Below are 19,391 nucleotides of genomic sequence, written 5' to 3'. Positions count from 1 at the left end.
TCCGTGAATGTCCCTTTCCCTGCTATAAACCAAAGAAAAATTTTCCCTGTATCTATATATCATTGATAGCCTTAGAAATGTTTTTAAATCAACATTTTATTTTGCCACTGTTGCTTTTCTTTTTTCTTCTCTTCATTCCCTCCCCTCCCTTCTTCCCTCCCCTCCCCTCCCTTCTTCCCTCCCCTCTCTTTCTTTCTTCCGTCCCCTCCTCCCTCCCTTCTCCTGCCTCCCCTCCTTCCTTTCCCCTTCCCTCCCCTCTTCTCTTCTCTTCTCTTCTCTTCTCTTCTCTTCTCTTCTCTTCTCTCCTGGTGCCCAACACGGGGCTTGAACTCATGACCATGAGATTGAGACCTGAGCTGAGATCGAGAGTCTGATGCTTAACTGAGCCCCCCAGGCACCCTGCTTTTCTTTTGTTTTTATATTTCATCACTTCATTTCCCTACATAGTCATTCACCACATCCTGTGGCTCCTTCCTTAATATTTCTCAGTTTAGAACTTCCTACTACCATGCCTATTGATGAGACCTTAATTATGTTCTGTGTGTACTATTAAATAGTTTCCTAACTAGCAGTGAGCAGTGAAGATTTAGATTGGAAGAGGGGAAGCAAAAGAAGGTATTCCTTGGGGAGGAAACAGGATGAATAAAGTCAGGGAAGTGGGAATGAGAATGGTCTGTTTGAGAGACAGAAAAGAGATCTGACTGTGGTGGGAATGTGGTTTATGGAAGGCTTTAAAAGCCAGATAAGATAACAGGATCTGCTGTAGTTGGCAACAGAGAATTATAGATTCTTAAATAAGGTATTGATTTGATCCACAAATAATTTAAGTGCTTTACAGCTTTTCTCATTAAATCTTTAAAATAATCTGTCAGAGCAAATAGTTTTGTTATCTCCATTTTACAGATTAGAAAATTGAGGCTTATGGATGTTAAATGAACATCTCCAAGATCACACAACTAGTATGTAGGATGGACTGGGAAAAGGGAGAGATGAGAGGCAGGGAACTTTACAATTCTACAGTTGAGAAGTGATAAGGCTCTTGACTAGGATGGTGCAATGAATACTTAAACTATGACTTACATTTCCAAGAATGAGAGATTGTGATTTGCTAATAGTTTGAGTGTAGTAAATTAAGAATTAGAAAGATTTAAGGCTAAGTGTAGTGCTTCTGCCTTGGAGAGTGGAATGATGGTGGTGCCAGTGATAGAATTAGAAGATCTGGAAATGTATAGGTTTGGGGTTTTAGATGATGTTAGTTTTGAGTCATTTGCTAAAATCAGTGTACTTGCTTCAACCCTGTCTTATCAGACTTCTTGGTCTATTATTGGTAACTCAGTTCTTAAAATTTTCATTTCCTTAGGATTTGACTTTGATCAGTTGTTCTTTTCCCTTCTCTTCTTATTCTTCTTTGCCTGTTCTTTTTCTCTGCCATCTATTGAATATTGATGTACCCTCAATGTGGTTCTCATTTTTACAAACTGTCAGAATAATCTCTTCCATTCCTACATCTTGAACTACCTACTATAGGTTGATGATCCACAAGTATATATTTCTCTCCTAGATAGATCTCTGAATGGAGACCTATCTACTTAAGTTCCTAATGGATATCATGTGTGTCTCCCGGGTACCTCAAAATTCAGCTCATCTAAAACTTAATTCTTTTTTTTCTCCCTCCAAACTCCAAACCTTCCCTCTCTCCCATTGCCCTTCCTTTGATGAATGACATCATTCTCTATTCAGCCAGAAAACTGTGAGTTATTTTTGAAATATTTTCTTGTATTCCATGTTTCCTAATTAGAGGACAGGTGTGGTCCTTTCTGTCTCCCTAATGCCTTATAATTATCTCTTTTTAATCGTACCTTTTCTGCCACAATTCAGATGTTCATAATCTCTCAACTGGACTGTTGTGGAAGTCTCATAAATGATCATCCTGGTCCCCTTCTTGTCTGCTTCTAAGTTATCCCACGTATCAGAGATAGATTGAACATTGAAAGCAAATTCATGAAACCTGCCTTCCTTAAAGATACTTTGAAAGATCCGTTTCCTAAAGAATGAAATCCAGATTCCTTAACATTATGTGGAACCTTCTGTGACCTGGCTTTGCTCACTTTTCCAGCCTGTTTTTACCTTACTATGTGAGATACCCTCATACTGAGCTCTTTGCAGTTTTTCAGATGTACCATGCTATTTAGTGCTTCATTCCTTTGTTCACATTGTTTCCACTTCCTGGAATGCTCTTCTTGCACTTCCATACTTCTGGGGCACCTCCTTAGTGTTACTTCCTCCTTTGCCAGGTGACCATTATTTTGTTTATGCTCCCACTAAATCTGGTACCATAGAACTTCTACTGCTATATTCATTTATATGGCTTTCTTCCTCTGCTCCCCGTGGTTCCTTTAGTTGTATTCTCTGGTACCTAATATAGTGTATCAGTACATTCCAGGCTAGAGTTTGGCAAACTCTTTTTGTAAAGGGAGAAATAGTAAATATTTTAGATATTTAGATATATTTTTGGGCTAGATGGTCTCTGTCACAACTACTCAACTCCACTTTTAGTAACCTAAAAATAGGTATAGATAGTATTTAAATGAATGAGTGTGGTTATACTCCAATAAAATTTTATTTATAAACACAGGTGGTATACTGGATTTGGCCTACTGGCCGTAGTTTACCAGCCTTTATTCTAGACTCTCAGATAATTTATTAAATAATTTGACCTCTTACATATTAAAGACAACAGGATAGCTGACTAGGCAACAAGTGAGCTAGAAGCATGGTATTGAAATAGAAGCCAGAGATTAAGGCTAGTAGTGTAAGTATTAGCTAATGTTAAAGTATCAGTGAGATCACCAAAGGATTGGTATTTAGGGTATATGTGTATGTATTTTATGCCTAAAAAATTATAGAAAAGCTAGATTTTGAACATTAATCCTCAAGGCAGGGAATAGTTGTTGTTTATCCTAATATACATACATAAATAATAACTGTTCAATAAATGTTTGTTGAATGAATGTAATTAACAATTGATCTTTTTCAATGACGTGATTAGGAGATGGTCAGTCTATGATTATAGAAGACTTCTGTTCCAAAAGTTTATTTGAAAAGAGGGTTTTTGAAACTTAAGGCAAATTTCTTCATAAACAGTGTTGTATATAGTATTGTTCCCATGAAATCCTAATTGATTTATAGTATATTTGAAACATAATGCCTAACAGTTCTACACCTATGCCAGCCAAAGTTTTTCTTTAGAAAATTGTGTTCAGAATTAGTTTGGTTACCGGGACTACATTTTCACCTCTTACAGCTTTAGCATTAATGTCAAGATTTTTCATTCTTCACTTGTAAGGGTGAAGGACATGGCACTGTCCCAATCCCAAGGTATTGCTGTTTTTTTCTATAGACTCATAGATTCAGAAATGGACTATATTTGGGTGAAGTTTGGTGGTGAAGAATAGAAAATGGGCCTCTTGGGAAGCTAGAAATCAGGAGATATGGGAAATAGAGCCTCTAGTCATCATAAAACCCTATGGACCATTCTTATTCCCCAGTCACCTCTCTAGTTTCTGCCTTTTTTCTCCTTTTTTTCCCCTTGGAACCCTGTTGTCCTAAGTATCAGAGATTCTCTTCTTGGCCTATTACAGAATAGAACCTCATTTTATACCTACTCATTTACCCTTCTGTGCCTGCTTATTTAGTCTTCTGTCCCTGAAGCAAGCACAAACCTTTTTTTTTTCTCATTTAAAAAAAAAATTATTATATACCAGCACTGGGGAATATGGAGAGGATAAACCTGAAACAAGACTAATTATTAAGTTTTGAACCGTGGGTTGATATTTTTGGATTCCCTATCTTTCTATAAGGAATATAGACAGGATCTCTTTTCTTCCTTCTCTCCTCTCCTTCCCTCCGTTTCTCCTTCCCTTCCTTTCACAAACAGCTATTGGGAAAGAAAGGCTCAAATAATAGTGGTGGGTCTTTGGAGGAAGAAGAATTAAAGATTGATTGATTTATATTTAAAGAAAACCTTGTTTTGTCTCAGACCTCTCAACTTAATTCTTAATCTTTTAAATTGCTCTACATACTCTATATTGCTGTAATCGGTAATCCAGTATTGCTTCCATGACCTATCTCTAACAGTATAAGAGTACTATATTTCATGTGCCCCGTATTTATAGATTTATAATTAGTCATAATTGTAACTCATTTAGAGATATGGAGTTAAAACTTCTGTAATTGGTTTTTAAAATAGCACTTCACATTTTTTAGAATCTGTCCTTTTTGGTTTTTGAAATCTGTAATATTTTAATTGTTGATATTTTCATATGTAGTACTAATAACCGTTGAAAACCTAGGTTCTTGTATTTAACTTTTATCCCCACTGCAGGAATCAGAGATGGAAACAGAAGAAGAGGTTGACATTTTAATGAGTAGTGACATTTACTCTGCAACTTTATCAACCAAATCAATTTCTTTCACGCGTGCCCAAACAGGATGGCTCTTTCGGGAAGATAAAACAGTATGTATAAATCTTGATTTTTCAACTTTAAAAATTGTTCAAAATTGTTGCCAAGATAATGTGGTGGAAATGCAGGAAGAAGTAGCTTACTGAATTGTCTTCCAGTGATTTATTCCCTCCTCCTGAATCCAGATAGGGAATTATAATGGTTGTTTACAGAGTTGGAAGATATACTTACAGAAGCCAGGAGAGAAAGTTTAGCTCATTTGAATTTTGTTGAGAAAGATTCTTGCTGTCAGCTGCTTTGTTATTTACAGGGAACAGTGTCTTCACATGGTTCCATTACATTTCTAATGCTTTTATTCCTTAAGACCACAAAGAGGGATACACCTTTGAATTCGTTTCCCTGGATCTTTTTTTTCTTTCTACTTTTAGACTTCTAAACCATTTACTCACTCAATATCCGTTTCTCAGTATCCTTATATATGACTAAAATAAGCTTACATTCCTAAAAAAAAAAATTAAATAAACTTCCATTTCTATAACACTGTCATTAAATTTCCATGGATGTTCCCTCATTAGTGAATTGTAAATTCTTTCCATAATTCCCATTTCATCTGTCAGTAAGAGGTTATATAAGACTATTCAAAATATATTTTAAAATTTTTAATTAGACATATGAAGAAGCATTTTATAAAGTTTTAAATAAAATTAAGAAGAGGTGACTGGCTGGCTCGGTCAGTGGAGCATGCAGCTCTTGATCTCGGGCTTGTGAGTTCGAGTCCCACATTGGGTGTAGAGATTACTTAAAAATAAAATCTTAAAAAAAAAGAAGAAATCATCACATAGGTGAGGGCCAAGATTTACTGCTTTTAACAATTAGGCTTTAAAAATTATGTTTTATTACACACAATAGAAATGAATATATTCTTACTGGAAAAACAAAAACAAGTTGTATTAGGGTTCTCTGAGGAGGAAAATCAGTAGGAGGTCTCTCTTTCTGTATCTCTGTATATCTACATGTAGATACATGTATATCTATATATAAAGATATGGATATAGAAAGAGAAGGAGGGAAGGGTGTGGGAGAGATTGAATTTATTTAAAGGAATTGGCTTATATGAATATAGGTGCTGGCCAGTCTGAAATCTTTAGAGCAGTCTACCAGGTTGGAAATTGAGGGAAGAGTTAATGTGGTCTTGAGTATAAAATCTGTAGGCTGGAATCTCAGGCAGGGTTTCTGTGTTGTAGCCTTGAGGCAGAATTGCTTTTCCTTCAGGAAATTTGAGTCTTTGCCCTAAGACCTGCATTTGTTTGGATGAAGCCTACCCACATTATGGAGCGTAATCTGCTTTATTCCAAGTCTACTGATTCAACTGTTAATTACATCTAAAAAAAATACCTCCATAGCAACATCTAGGCAGGTGTTAGACCAGACAGCTAGGCACCATAGTCTAGCCAAGTTGACACAAAATTAACCACCACACAACCTTATAAATAAACCTGAAAAATACCCCTTTATTACTACTCAACCCCCAAAGTACTTTATAGAGGATTATGCAGAGAATAAAAAAAGATCTAGAGGATATACAAATGCATAATCCTCTACAAAGTATTATGTAGCTTTAGTTGTTGATATTTATTTATTTTTTTTAGTGTTATATTGTGTCTATTGTTTTGCAGTTTTTTTCCCCCCACTCTTTAGTATGTTTAGAAAGTTTTTTCTTATCAGTAGTACCACTTAATTCTTTTTAGCAACCGCATAGTATTCCATAGGATGGGTATATTGTAGTTTATTTATCTAGTCTCTTATTTGTGGCCATTTTGAAGAATGACACACATTTGTGTCCAGTTTTCTACTATTACAAATGATGTTGAGTTTACCATCCATTTACACGCCCTTGCATTGTCTGTTATAGATAACAAAAAATGGAATGGCTGGATTATGAAGAATATATATTTAAAGTTTTTATTTATATGATGATTTACTTTTAATAAATGCTTTTTCATTATAAGATTTCAAAAACTGAGAATTATCTCCTGAGTATTTCTCAACCACAAATAAATTCTATTAGATGTAGGCTCATCAACTTTATTTTCTAAGCCTGTCTGGCAACAAATAGTATTATAGGATTCCCAGTTGTGAGCTCCCACACTGCAATCCATTTGTTGGCTTGAAGTCTTATTTGTTTGTACTCTGTTCTTCTGGACAGCATTAGAAGGATCACCTCAAGAGAAGATAAAAATTGAAGCTGCTATTCATCTAGGGCTACCGCTAAGCAGCTCAAAGCTGTTGAACAGAGTCTAGGTGATCTTCTTAAATCTTTGACAGGTAAGGAGGGAGTCAGTAATACTTATGGTTCCCATTTTGTAGGTAGAAACGGGCAGAATGCTTTACTTTTTGGTGACAGGTAACAAGGCCACCAGAAGCAAGGTGGACATGGAAACAACTCTAAATACATAGTTTTGGAATGCCAGAAAACATCAGTAAAATGGAGACCAAGTGATCTGCATGCAGGTAGAAATGGGAAGCTTGTTTTCAGTAAGTTACTGATCATGGTTTTTGTAGTAAGGTGTTTGAAACTGACAACCCATGGGTCTGAAAAAGGTGAAGGTTAATGTTGAAGGAAGTCTTAATTGAAAGGAAATAACAACTCTTTCCTTGATATCATTTATATCACTTGAGTTTCCTTATCCCGAATCCATAAAGTAAACACTTAATTGTAATTGTATTGGGGAGTAAGACTATTCTGTTGTTCTCTTTTCATTATTGAAAGTAGCAAGCAACTGTAACTTGAAGTTAGAGCTTATTAGAGAATAGAGTATTGGAGCAGGTAATTAATTCTAGTTGTGCTAGAGATTCCTATGTGAATTAGAATATTTCTTTTTATTCCACTTTCTTTTCTATCTATAAAATGGGAACAGCAATTATCCCTGACCCTTCCTTGTTACTCATGATGTTTGACTATCAGCTAAATAAAGTTTTCAGATAGCTTTGTGCTACTTGGGAGTAGATTCTAAAGGAATACTATGTGGTATTTTTATTTAGATTTAATTCATTTGTGTGTTTTAAATTTTCCTTTACAAATGTGAAATGTGTAATTTATTTTTCAATTTAGTAGAATGTGTAAGATAATTTGATAAGCTCAGTTACCAGAGGACATTTATTTTCACCTAAATGTTATATGTTTATGGAAAAACATATATTACTTTGAAACTTTATTTTTAATCTAAGATAAACTTTGTTTTATTATTTTGAAATATTTGAATATTTTATTATTTTGATTATTTAATTTCGTTTTAGGAAAGAGTAGGAAACTTTTTGGCAGACTTTTATCTGGTGAATGGACTTGTTTTAGAATCAAGAAAAAGAAGAGAACATCTTAGTGAAGAAGATATTCTTCGAAATAAGGCCATTATGGAGAGTTTGAGTAAAGGTGGAAACATAATGGAACAGAATTTTGAGGTATAATATTTACTTCTAATTTATAATGTTCTAAGGAGAGAGAGGGTAGACTTCATTCCTGGCACTCATTAAGTTTATATAAGTACACTAAATACACTCATAGATTTTTATTTTATTTTATTTTTTAATATACATCACCTTTTATTTTTCTTTGATAGGGCCTTTGATGATTTTTTGTGAATCTATTCTTGGTCTTTGAGACTTCATTAATAGATTAAAATCATTTTATAAGTATGAAATCCAGTGTTAATTTTTAATCTGTGTCCCTTTGCATATCTTCTTTTTCCTACTTCACCAACTGAAATCTTGTGTTGCTTTGAAGGCCCAGCTAAAGATTTACCTCCATTATGAAGTCATTTCTAATCTCTACCTTCCCATAAGTTTTATTTAGGATATGTATATTGAGAGCGTGCTATATGTAAAGAATTGTGTGACAGTAAGGAAAGGGGAGGGAAAATTAGGAAATACAGAGGTATATGAGACATCATTGCCTCTGCAATCTTATTCCCTGATAAGATAATTGGATGGGGTCTTAAATTTATTTTTTATTTTGAAAATTTTCGATTTACAAAAAAGTACAAAGAAAATAGTACAAAGAATTCCTCAATACTCTTCATCAGGATTCCCCAAGTGTTAACATTTAACTACAGTTGTATAGCAGTGTTTTTCAAATTGAAGGTGGCATAGGGACCCCTTAGTAGGTTATGAAATTGAGTTAGTGGGCTTTGACCACTCTTTTTAAAAGAGAAAAAAATTAGAACCTAAATAAAGATGTTAGAGTAAAACCAGAACACATGACATGTAGTGTGGGTCATTACTTTATGCAATAATAGTTTCAGGGATGTATGTGTTGTATAAATACGCATATGTGTGAGTGCTGGTTTGAAGTGTCAAATGTGAGTCACAGTAGTAAAAAGATTAAAGGTTACTATGGGGAGGCTTGAATCCCTTGAATGTTAGTTTCTCTCCTATGGTATTGTGCCAGATTATGTTTAGGGATAGATAAACTTTGCAGAACAGTATGCCAGGTTCCAGCTAATTCATGGTAATGCTGTACGTGCCAGAAAAATATTTTAATGTTTCAAAAATTCCTGTGTTTAGTGAATCAGCTATAGTTTAGTTAAATAAGTACAGGATATAAAATGTCTAAGACTCCTCATTAAATGTTGAAGTTGTGATTATGCCAGTGTAGTGTGATCCTGGCCCCTCCTTCCAGATCCCCTTTGTACAGCTTTTTCTTTTGTCCATGGGATAGAGCCTCACAGGACTTCATTTTCTGGAAGTCTTCTGGTATTTACTGATCTCTTGATCAGTAGGAGATACAGGACATGATATACTCATTAGGAAATAGAAATGCAGATGAATTGAGAGAGGGAATGCTGAGCTCAGTCTTTGACAAAGCTGCTACCCTCTCCCATTATTAACCAGACAAAAGCCCATTTCTTTGGACTTGCATTGTGATTTAAATTTTATTGGACTTGTTTTTTAAAAAATGATTTTGTTGTGGTGGGAGTTATTGCCTTTGTTTAAGCTTGGCAATAAACTATTTTAGGATGAATGTATAGAAACAAAACTTTATAGAATAGAGTTTTGTGGGCCATTTGCCATTTGTCTTCAGTTGTCTGATTTATCTATATTTAAGCTTAACAGTACACAACATGATTTTCTTTAGGGCAGAGATTATAACCTGATGCACCTGAATTGTTAAAGGGGCCTTTAAATGACATTTTAATCAGCAGTAGTTTTGAACTTTGAACTTAAAACATAGTTTAATTCCAAATGGTTATATTATGGAACAAAATAATATGAAATAAATTACCTAATTAAGCTTTTGACTTCTCAGAAATCAAAGGAAACATTTCCTTTGAACTGTACAGTTCTTGATGAATATTTAAAATCAACTCATTGATTTCTACAAAAGATAAAAAACTTGGTGGGATTTTGATTAGAAGGATGTTGAATATATAGATCAATCAATTTTTACATAAAGGTCTGCTTGATTTTTCTGAATTCAGCTTTTTATTTTGAGATAATTATAGGTTCACATACATAGTCATAAGAAGTAATACAGAGGGATTCTATATACACCTCACCCGGTTTCCTCAAATGGTAACATCTTGCAAAACAGTAATATAGTATCATAACCAGGGTATTTGCATTTATAGTCAAGATATAAAACATGTCCATCACCACAAGATTTCTCCTATTCCCCTTGTATAGGCACACCTTTTGCCTTTTTGTGCCTTCCCTGTCCTTTATCCCTGGCAACCATTAATCTGTTTCTCCATTTTTTAAATTTTGTCATTTCAAAAGTATTGTATATAACCTTTTGAGATTGGCTTTTTCTGCCCCCCTCCCCCCAGCTTAATTCCCTGGTAATTTTTCCCAGTTGTAAATCAATAGTTTGTTGCTTTTACTGCTGAGTAGTAGTCCATGATATGAATGTACCATAGTTTGCTTAACTATTACTTGTTGAGGGACATTTGGGTTGTTTCTAGTTTTTGGCCATTATGAATAAAGCTGCCATAAACATTCACATATCGGTTTTTGTGTGAACACAGTAAGTCTTTATTTCTCTGAGATAAATGCTGTCTTTGGGAATGCATGATGCTGGCTGCTTGTGTGTGCGCTTGAGGGGTAAATGGGCAAAGGGATCCTTGGGGAGTGGGCTGTAGGACCCTGTGTGCCCCACTACCCTGGTAGCTCTAGAGGACAGTTCATGTCAGTTGTCTGATTTGTCTACACTGTGTACTGTTCATACTGTAACCAGGGCCCAAGCAAGAGCACCTGGTTCTGGGGGGTCCCAAACAGACCAGGTTGAGCCAGCCACTTGCCACTGACAAGATCCAAAGGCAGATAGACAAGTGGTGAAATAAGAAAGGACTTTATTTTGGGTGAGGCCAACACCAGGAAGACAGCTAACTGATGTCTCAAAGACTATCCAAAGTGCTGAAAATACTTCCGGGTTTATGTAAGGAAAATGTGGGACAAAGGTACGTGGGTATGTGCTGCTGGACAGTAAAGGTCAGGTTGATCACTGCCTTTGGGTCAGTCATGCAGGGTCTTGCTGGTGTCAGGGCAGTTCTTATTGCTTGAAGGAGTAGTTTAGGTTTCTATCAGGGGATCCTGTGCCTGTAGGGTTTTTTTGCCTGAGTTAAAAGATAACTGGAAAGAGCAACTCAATTAGAAAGTACAGACTGAGGTCAAATGGAGGTAGCTGAAGTCCTTTTTCAACACTCATCTCTAGAATGCCCAGATCCTATCTTTGTTCTGGTCCATTCAGAACTCCCTCCATAATGAAGAGTTCACATCCCTCCCTTCCGGGGGGGGAAAAAAAAAATTCTGTACTCAGGTCCAAGTGCAATTAAGAGTACAGTTGCTGTGTTGTATGGTAGTTAAATGTTCAGTTTTGTGAGAAACTGCCAAAATGTTTTCCATTTTCCATTCTTGCAAGCAGCGTATGAATGTTTCTTTGCATCCTTTCCAGCATTTGATATTGTCACAATTTTTATTTTACCCATTCTTTTTTTATTTTATTATTATTTTTTATTATTTATTTTGCCCATTCTGATAGTGTCTTCCTTAGCTCATGATGCGTAACAAAATACCATAGACTGGATGGCTTAAACCATAAGAATTTATTTTTCACAGTTCTAGAGGCTGGGAAGACCAAAATCATGATGCTGGCCTATTTGCTTCTCAGATAAGGGTTTTCTTACTGACTTACAGATGGCTGACTTCTTGCTGTGTTTTTAGGTGGGGGAGAGCACTCTGGTCCCTCCTTATCTTACAAGAATAGTAATCCCCTCATGTGGGTCCCACCCTTATAACCTCATCTAAATCAATTTCTTCCCACAAAAATAGACTCAAAATGGATGAAAGACCTAAATGTGAGACAGGAATCCATCAAAATCCTAGGGGAGAGCACAGCAATCTCTGTGATCTCGGCCACACAACTTCTTGCTAGACACGTCCAAAGGCAAGGGAAGCAAGGGCAAAAATGAACTATCAGGACTTCATAAAGATAAAAAGCTTCTGCACAGCAAAGGAAACAGTTGACAAAACCAAAAGATAACTGACAGAATGGGAGAAGATATTTGCAAATGACATATCAGATAAAGGGCTAAGTATCCAAAACCTATAAAGAACTTACCAAACTCAACACCTAAAAAACAAAGAATCCAGTCAAGAAATAGGCAGAAGACATGAACAGAAATTTCTCCAAAGAAGACATCCAAAAATGGCCAACAGACACATGAAAAAATGCTCCACGTCACTTGGCATCAGGGAAATACAAATCAAAACCACAGTGAGATACCACTTCATACCGGTCAGAATGGCTAAAATTAACAAGTCAGGAAATAACAGACGTTGATGAGGATGCGGAGAAAGAGGAACGTCTTACACTCTTGGTGGGAATGCAAGCTCGTGCAGCCATTCTGGAAAACAGTATGGAGGTTCCTCAAGAAGTTGAAAATAGAGCTACCTTGCGACCTAGCAATTGCACTACTAGGGATTTACCCCAAAGATACAAGTGTAGTGATCCGAAGGGGCACCTGCATACCGATGTTCATAGCTGCAATGTCCACAATAGCCAAACTATGGAAAGAGCCCAGATGTCCATCAAGAGATGAATCGATAAAGAAGATGTGTGTGTATATATATATATATATATATAATGGAATACTACTCAGTCATCAAAAAAATGAAATCCTACCATTTGCAACGATGTGGATGGCACTAGAGGGTATTATGCTAAGCGAAATAAGTCAGAGAAAGACATGTATCATATGATCTCACTGATATGTTGGAATTTAAGAAAGAAAACAGGATCATAGGGGAACGGAGGGAAAAATAAGACGATGAAATTAGAGACGGAGATAAACCATAAGAGATTTTTAATCATAGGAGTCAAACTGAGGGTTGCTGGAGGGGTGGAGGGTGGGGGTAACTGGGTGATGGACATCAAGGAGGACTTGTGATATAATGAGCAATGGGTATTATATAAGACTGATAAATCGCTGAACTCTACCTCTGAAACTAATAATACATTATATGTTAATTAATTGAATTTAAATTTAAAAAAAGAAAAGTTTGCTGGAAGAGTAGTTGGGAAATCCTGCAGTGAGAATGTTGGGGATAGCCCTTGGCACCTTGTAGGAGCTGCTTTTGCTGCTCATCTGTGTTGGTCAGCTCTCTTGAATTCCTTAGGACCAACAAGATTTTGCTTGGTTTGTTTTGTTTCCTTTTGCTTTGCTTTGCTTTGAAGCCCTGTGCAGGGTAGGTGTTGTGATCTTGGAGAAATGTGGCCTAGGAAATTGGATGATACCAGTCCACAAGCATACACCTGGCAGAGGAGGTGGCAGAATAGCTCAGTGGCCCAGAGGAAGCCTCTCTGCAGAGCATTTTACTCTTCTTACTACCTTAGAGGCTGATAGCCAAAGGAGGGCCTTGGTGCTTGTTTATAATTTATGCCTATCTAATTTCCGTGAGGTGAGGAGACCTATAATGAAGATCACATTTAGAGAGATATTTGAAAAATAAAAAAGGAAAACTAGAAGCAGTGCTGAGGAATAAGCAGAAAGTGCAGGGGCTGTGGCACAAGTTGATTGTCACAACTGAGCATTACATTTAGTTCTAAATTTTCTCCTAGCTAACGAAAAACTGGAAATACAGAGAATAATATAGTGTGCATTGCATGAATGGAAGAAATACAACTGTCCTTCAGAGATACATAGTTTCTGTGACTGGATGGAGGTGTTAGCTAATGCTGTGGTGGCAATCATTTTGCAATATATAAATGTATCAAATCAGCATGCTGTACACCATAAACTCAATGTTGTATGTCAATTATATCTCAATAAAACTGAGGTAAAATATAAAAAAAAAAAAAATCTACCTCCCTAAGGCCCCACCTCAAATACCATCACATTAGTGGTTAGAGTTTTAACACATGAATTTTGGAGGGATATAAATATTCAGTGCATATTAGATAGTGAATAGTGCTGTCTCATTGTGGTTTTATTGCATTTCCCTAGTGGCTAATGATATTTCAGTGTTCACCTTTTCATGTGCTCATTTACCATAAAATATACAGATTTATATCCTCTCTGATAAAATGTCTCTTCATGTCTTTTGCCCATTGTCTAATTGGATTGTTTCTTTACTATTGAGTTTTTAAAGTTCTTTATAAATTCTAGATACTAGTTTATTGTTAGATGTGTGTGCAGATATTTTTTTCCCTACTCTGTAGCTTATTTTTTTCATCCCATTAAACAGGTCTTTTGAAGAGGGAAAGTCTTTAATTTTGATGAGGTCCAGTTTATCAATTTTTGTTTTATGACTTCCACCAAGTCTAAAAACTCTATGCTTAGCTCCAAGTCCCTTAGATTTTTCTCCTATATGTTTTTGCTCAAAGTCTTAAATTTCTACATTTTACATTTAAGTCCATGAATTAATTTTGTATAAGGTGTGATATACAGTCAAGGTTTATTTTTTTTGCTTTGGATGTCCAGTTGATTTAGCACCATTAAAAAAAAAAAAGGCCTATCCTTTCTCCATTGAATAACCTGGAATTTTAATTGGGGTAGTGTTGAATTTGTAAACTAAAGTGAGGGGACTTGATATCTTAAAAATATTGAATCTTCTGTTTCATGAACATGGTATATCTCTGCATTTATTTAGATCGTCTGTAGTTTATCTCAGAAGTGTTTTGTAGTTTTTAGTATACAAGTCTTACACATATTTTACTGAATTTATCTCTCAAGCATTTAGTATTTTTTAGTGCTTCCATAAATGGTAATGTTTTTAGATTTCATTTTCCTGTCATTCCTTGATAGTAGATTGAAATACATATGATTTGTCTATATTGCTAAATTAATATATTAGGTATATAGTTTTTGTAGATTCCTTAGGATTTTCTACAGATACTCGAGATGTCAGGTAATAAAGGTCTACTTTTTCCTTGCCAGTCTTTTAGCCTTTCGTTGTTTTTCTTACCTTATTGTACTGGGAAGTAACACCGAATAATGTTGAATGAAAGTATTGAGAGCAGGTGCCATGCCTTTTTCCTGACCTTAGAAGGGATTTTTTATATGTGTGAATCTTAAAAAATCATACTAATTTTCAGTCTGGCATAAGTAATTTCTTAAGGATTACTAAGAGCCATGGCTATATTTTTGTTAACTCTATAATCCTTGTAAGATTACATTTTTATTGTTTTAGAATAAAGAAAATATGTATCTCATTATATATTGTTTGGACTTTTGATAGGGAAGAACTGAAGAATTACATTTGAGAATCTTTTTGGAGTTCAATTATAAATATTTAGAAGAAATTTAAAGAAAATAATAATTCAGATACTCATCTATACATATAATTTGATTTGGTTGAATCAGGTAAGGTGCAGGATGAAAGAACATCAAAATAGAATTGATAAATGTAATTATAAAAAAGATACAAATAAGCTGTGTTTTTTTGTGTGTGTGTGTGTGTTTTGTTTTTTTCCCCTGGACACAATTTGATAACACATGGAAAGCAAAATGAAACTGATAGCAGTTTAATTATATTCAATAGTGGGCATTAAAGGAGAAGAGAAATATTTGAATGCATTTTGTAGATAATTTTAGGAATGTAGTTCTTTTAAACCTACATAAGCTTTTTAGGAAATGTATATATAAATTAACATGCAAAGTTTAAAAATTGGTGTCAAAAAGAGCAAAGGGAGGGATCTATTGAATTCAAGAAACATTTAATGATTAACTATGTTTAAAATTTTAACAGAGTTTAAAAAAAACTTATACCAGTATTGAAATTAGTGGCTGCTAGGTCATATTTGGTAATACAAAGACAAACCAATATATGCTTTATTAACTTTAAAGTCAGGGTGAAATATAGATTAGTTATTCAAATGTATGTATTTTAATTAGTGACCATTATATACAAAGTGTTATGTTATATTGGAGAATAACAAAGGATTCTCCAGTGGCCTAATTTGAATGGAGTACTATAAACCTAAATTCAGTTTCTACAGTAAAAAACTGAATCCATAGTCACCTCAACAAGTTTTTCTTTCTTATTTGTGTTGGCTTAAAACATTGGAGTTGTTTTTAGCATGGGCATTATATTATTTCATATATCATTTCATTTATTATAATGGCCTAATGAGACAAGTATCATTGCCCCATTTTATAGAAAGGAAATTGAGGTTTAAAGAAATTAATCTATATGGAGTCACAAAACTAGAAGTAGCAAAGGTAGGTTTTGATTTTAGGACCCTTACCCCAAGCTGTTTTTGCTCTAAGTATATTCCTTTCCAGCCTGCCTTTGTTATAGTTGCTTCTTCCTGTATATTCACATGTTTAACCTGTCTTAGTAATTCTTTCAAAATATTGGGAAGTTGAAGTTGGAAAAGGAGTGGAGGAACCTTAAGATATAATTCTGGGAAAGATGCTATTAGTAAATGTAGTAAAAAATCAGTATTGTGATGTTTTTAAAATTATGTGCATAGAACATATATTACTGAAGAAAATATTTTTGGCTTTGGAGCATTATTGAAAATTTCAAGAACCTAGAAAATACGTATTTGAAGCCACATTTTAATAGAATTTCAGTTCTTAAAAATAAATGTCTAATTCTTTTCAAAATGAATTTATATTCTTTATTGTAAATGAATAGCTTTGTCTTTTTTTTTTTTAGGCAAATATTTGTTCTAATTTCCATAAAAAATAGCTTATAGATAGTATTTAGGAGGAATTATTTGCCATTTAACTAGTTTTGCCATACCTCCTTTCCAGACGTGTTTTTAATATTTACTACATATTTTTGACAATATTTTTTATAATAAAATTTAAGTGCTCAGAGTTTCTTAAGTCACTGATACTTGCTCTTAAATTTTTGGTGTTCTTTTTCCTCTTTGTTCTAACCAATTATTGTTAGAGCAGGAACCAATGCCCCATTTATATGTTAGACATAGAGTCATTGATAAAAGTATTTATTGTGTGCCAACTATATATATAGAATACTGAGTTAAGGTCTATTAATGCTTATGTATTTTTTTAAATATATAAAATCTAAGTAGGAATACATAGACATGAATGAATGTCTTAAACTTCCAGAAACCTTTGCCGTATAATAACATAGGAGCAAACCTAACAATACATTAAAAAATGTGTATTTTTTATATGGTTCAAGGAAAACAGGCATTAGAATTTTTGCACTTAAATTTGAAGAAAGGTTTGATGACATTTCAGTTGCAGAACCTGTTGACTTGGGAAAATAACATTAGAAAGCCATCTGGTGTCCTGCGGTAGCCTTCATGTCTTCCTGTTTTATTAGATAGCTGTGGTAGCAGTGTAGAAGGAACACTGATTTAGCTACAAATGTCAGTACATAACAAAGGGTCAATTAGAATAAAGTAGGAAAGACTTTATTAAAATATAATAATTGATACCATGATAAGATAAAGTACTCAATAAAAGAAATTATAAATTAGATTCATTATAGTCTTTTTATAAGATGGGTAATGCATAATGTACAGTTTAGAAAGAATTCTACTAGAAACAGAACTGCTTTAGAGAAGTATATTACATGAAAAAATATATTTAAGTGACATACCACATCATGCCTGGCAAATGAGTCTTATATATATGTATGATAATATGCATGTATACATATATACATATGTGTATATGTACATTTATATATAATGTATAAAACCAGTTATAGCCAAATGTATGCAAATATTAACTAGACTGGAAGCAAGAATAGACAAATTTTAAGCAGTGTTCTGAAAGAAAAATTGACTGTGGTCTGCTTAGTTAGAGATTTGGATGGAGGTGAGATTAGCCTTTGCTATTGTTCTGGGTTGGACAGCAGTCTTAAATTTTTCCAGTCTCTTCCCTTAGAATTACAGGTTCTGTTAGCATGTATCTGTTTCCCTTTTGCAGTATCACAAGATACTGTTTTACCTAATATCTTGTTACAATATTTATGAGGGTCACTGACTACCTTTGAAACCTGCTTGTCATTCTACTAAGCCATTGCCACATGCCATAGTATTATGGGTAGTATCCCATTATATGTATTAAACTGGTATTGATTACTTTTTTCTCATATAAAAATCTGAGTTTGTGTGGTTTCTCTGCTCTGTGGGTTAATCTCAGACCTAGTCTTTTTTGTCTTACTTCTCTGTTGTTCTTAGATGTGACTCTCATCCACATGGTATAAGATAGTTTATTACCTGTTTATAGTATTCCAGCTAGCAGGAATAGTAATTCCTAATAGTGATTTGGAAGGAGAGGGCTTGCCTGTTTTGTTTGAGAACCCACACTTCACTCTGCTCACATCCCACTGGTTAGAACTTAGTAACATGGTAACACTTAGCTAGCTGTAAGGATGGCTAGAAAATAAGTCTTTAGGAAGTCATATGTCCAGACAAAAATTTGAATGGGAGGCTTTTTTTTTTTTTTTTTAACAATAAAGAATGGGAGAATAGACACTGGGTGGACAGCTAGTAGTCTCTAATGTCTCATTGGTTAGATACATATCTGATGATGTTTCTATTACCATGTAAATACTGGTAACTCTCACCCAAAAATATGCTTTCAATTGTGACTTCTCCTAATCATCAGATCTGTAGTGCTTTCTTCTCCTCCACTTGGATAAACATAAGTATCTAAAATTTAGTATGTTTAGGGGCTCCTGGGTGGCTCAGTTGGTTAAGCATCTGACTTTTTTTTTATTAACATATAATGTATTCTTTGTTTCAGGGGTACAGGTCTGTGATTCATCAGTCTTACACAATTCACAGCACTCACCATCCACATACCCTCCCCAGTGTCCATCACCCAGCCACTCCATACCTCCCACCCCCATCCACTCCAGCAACCCTCAGTTTGTTTTCTGAGATTAAGATTCTCTTATGGTTTGTCTCCCTCTCTGGTTTCGTCTTGTTTCATTTTTCCCTCCCTTCCCCTGTGATCCTTGGTCTTGTTTCTCAAATTCCTCATATCAGTGAGATCCTATGATAATCATCTTTCTCTGATTGACTTATTTCGCTTAGCATAATACCCTCTAGTTCCATCCATATCATTGCAAATGGCAAGGTTTCATTTTTTGATGGCTGCATAATATTCCTGTGTGTGTGTGTGTGTGTGTGTATGCCACATCTTCTTTATCCATTCATCTGTTGATGGACATCTAGTAAGCATCTAATTCTTGATCTGAACTCAGGTCTTGATTTCAGGCTTGTGAGTTCAAGCCCCACGTTGGGCTAAATGCTAGGCATGGAGCCTACTTAAAGTAAGTAAATAAAAATAAAAATAAAATTTAGTATGTTTAAATCTGATCAAACAATTTTATTCCTCCTTCCTATTTTTTCTATCTTGAGTGGTGGCACCATTATCTACTACCATTACCCAAGCTAGCAACCTGAAATTTGTCCTTAGACTTCTTTTTTTTTTTTTTTTT

The 19,391-nt window shown here is 34.7% G+C and overlaps 1 protein-coding gene across 2 annotated transcripts in view; it reads left to right on the top strand.

Moving 5' to 3' along the window:
• The window catches only part of ANKRD13C (ankyrin repeat domain 13C), an 88,759-nt gene that overhangs the window by 53,647 nt on the left and 15,721 nt on the right, over window positions 1–19,391 (top strand). For both annotated transcript variants that reach the window (XM_081818621.1, XM_081818620.1), the window contains 2 exons: window positions 4,385–4,516; window positions 7,761–7,922. In XM_081818621.1, the coding sequence (XP_081674747.1) occupies window positions 4,385–4,516; window positions 7,761–7,922 (294 nt within the window). The remainder of the gene's footprint in view (window positions 1–4,384; window positions 4,517–7,760; window positions 7,923–19,391) is intronic.

Source organism: Leptonychotes weddellii, chromosome 4, assembly GCF_054177405.1.
Source record: "Leptonychotes weddellii isolate Sample4059 chromosome 4, ASM5417740v2, whole genome shotgun sequence".
Classification (NCBI taxonomy): Eukaryota; Metazoa; Chordata; class Mammalia; order Carnivora; family Phocidae; genus Leptonychotes; species Leptonychotes weddellii.
This window is presented reverse-complemented; position numbering and strand designations above follow the sequence as displayed.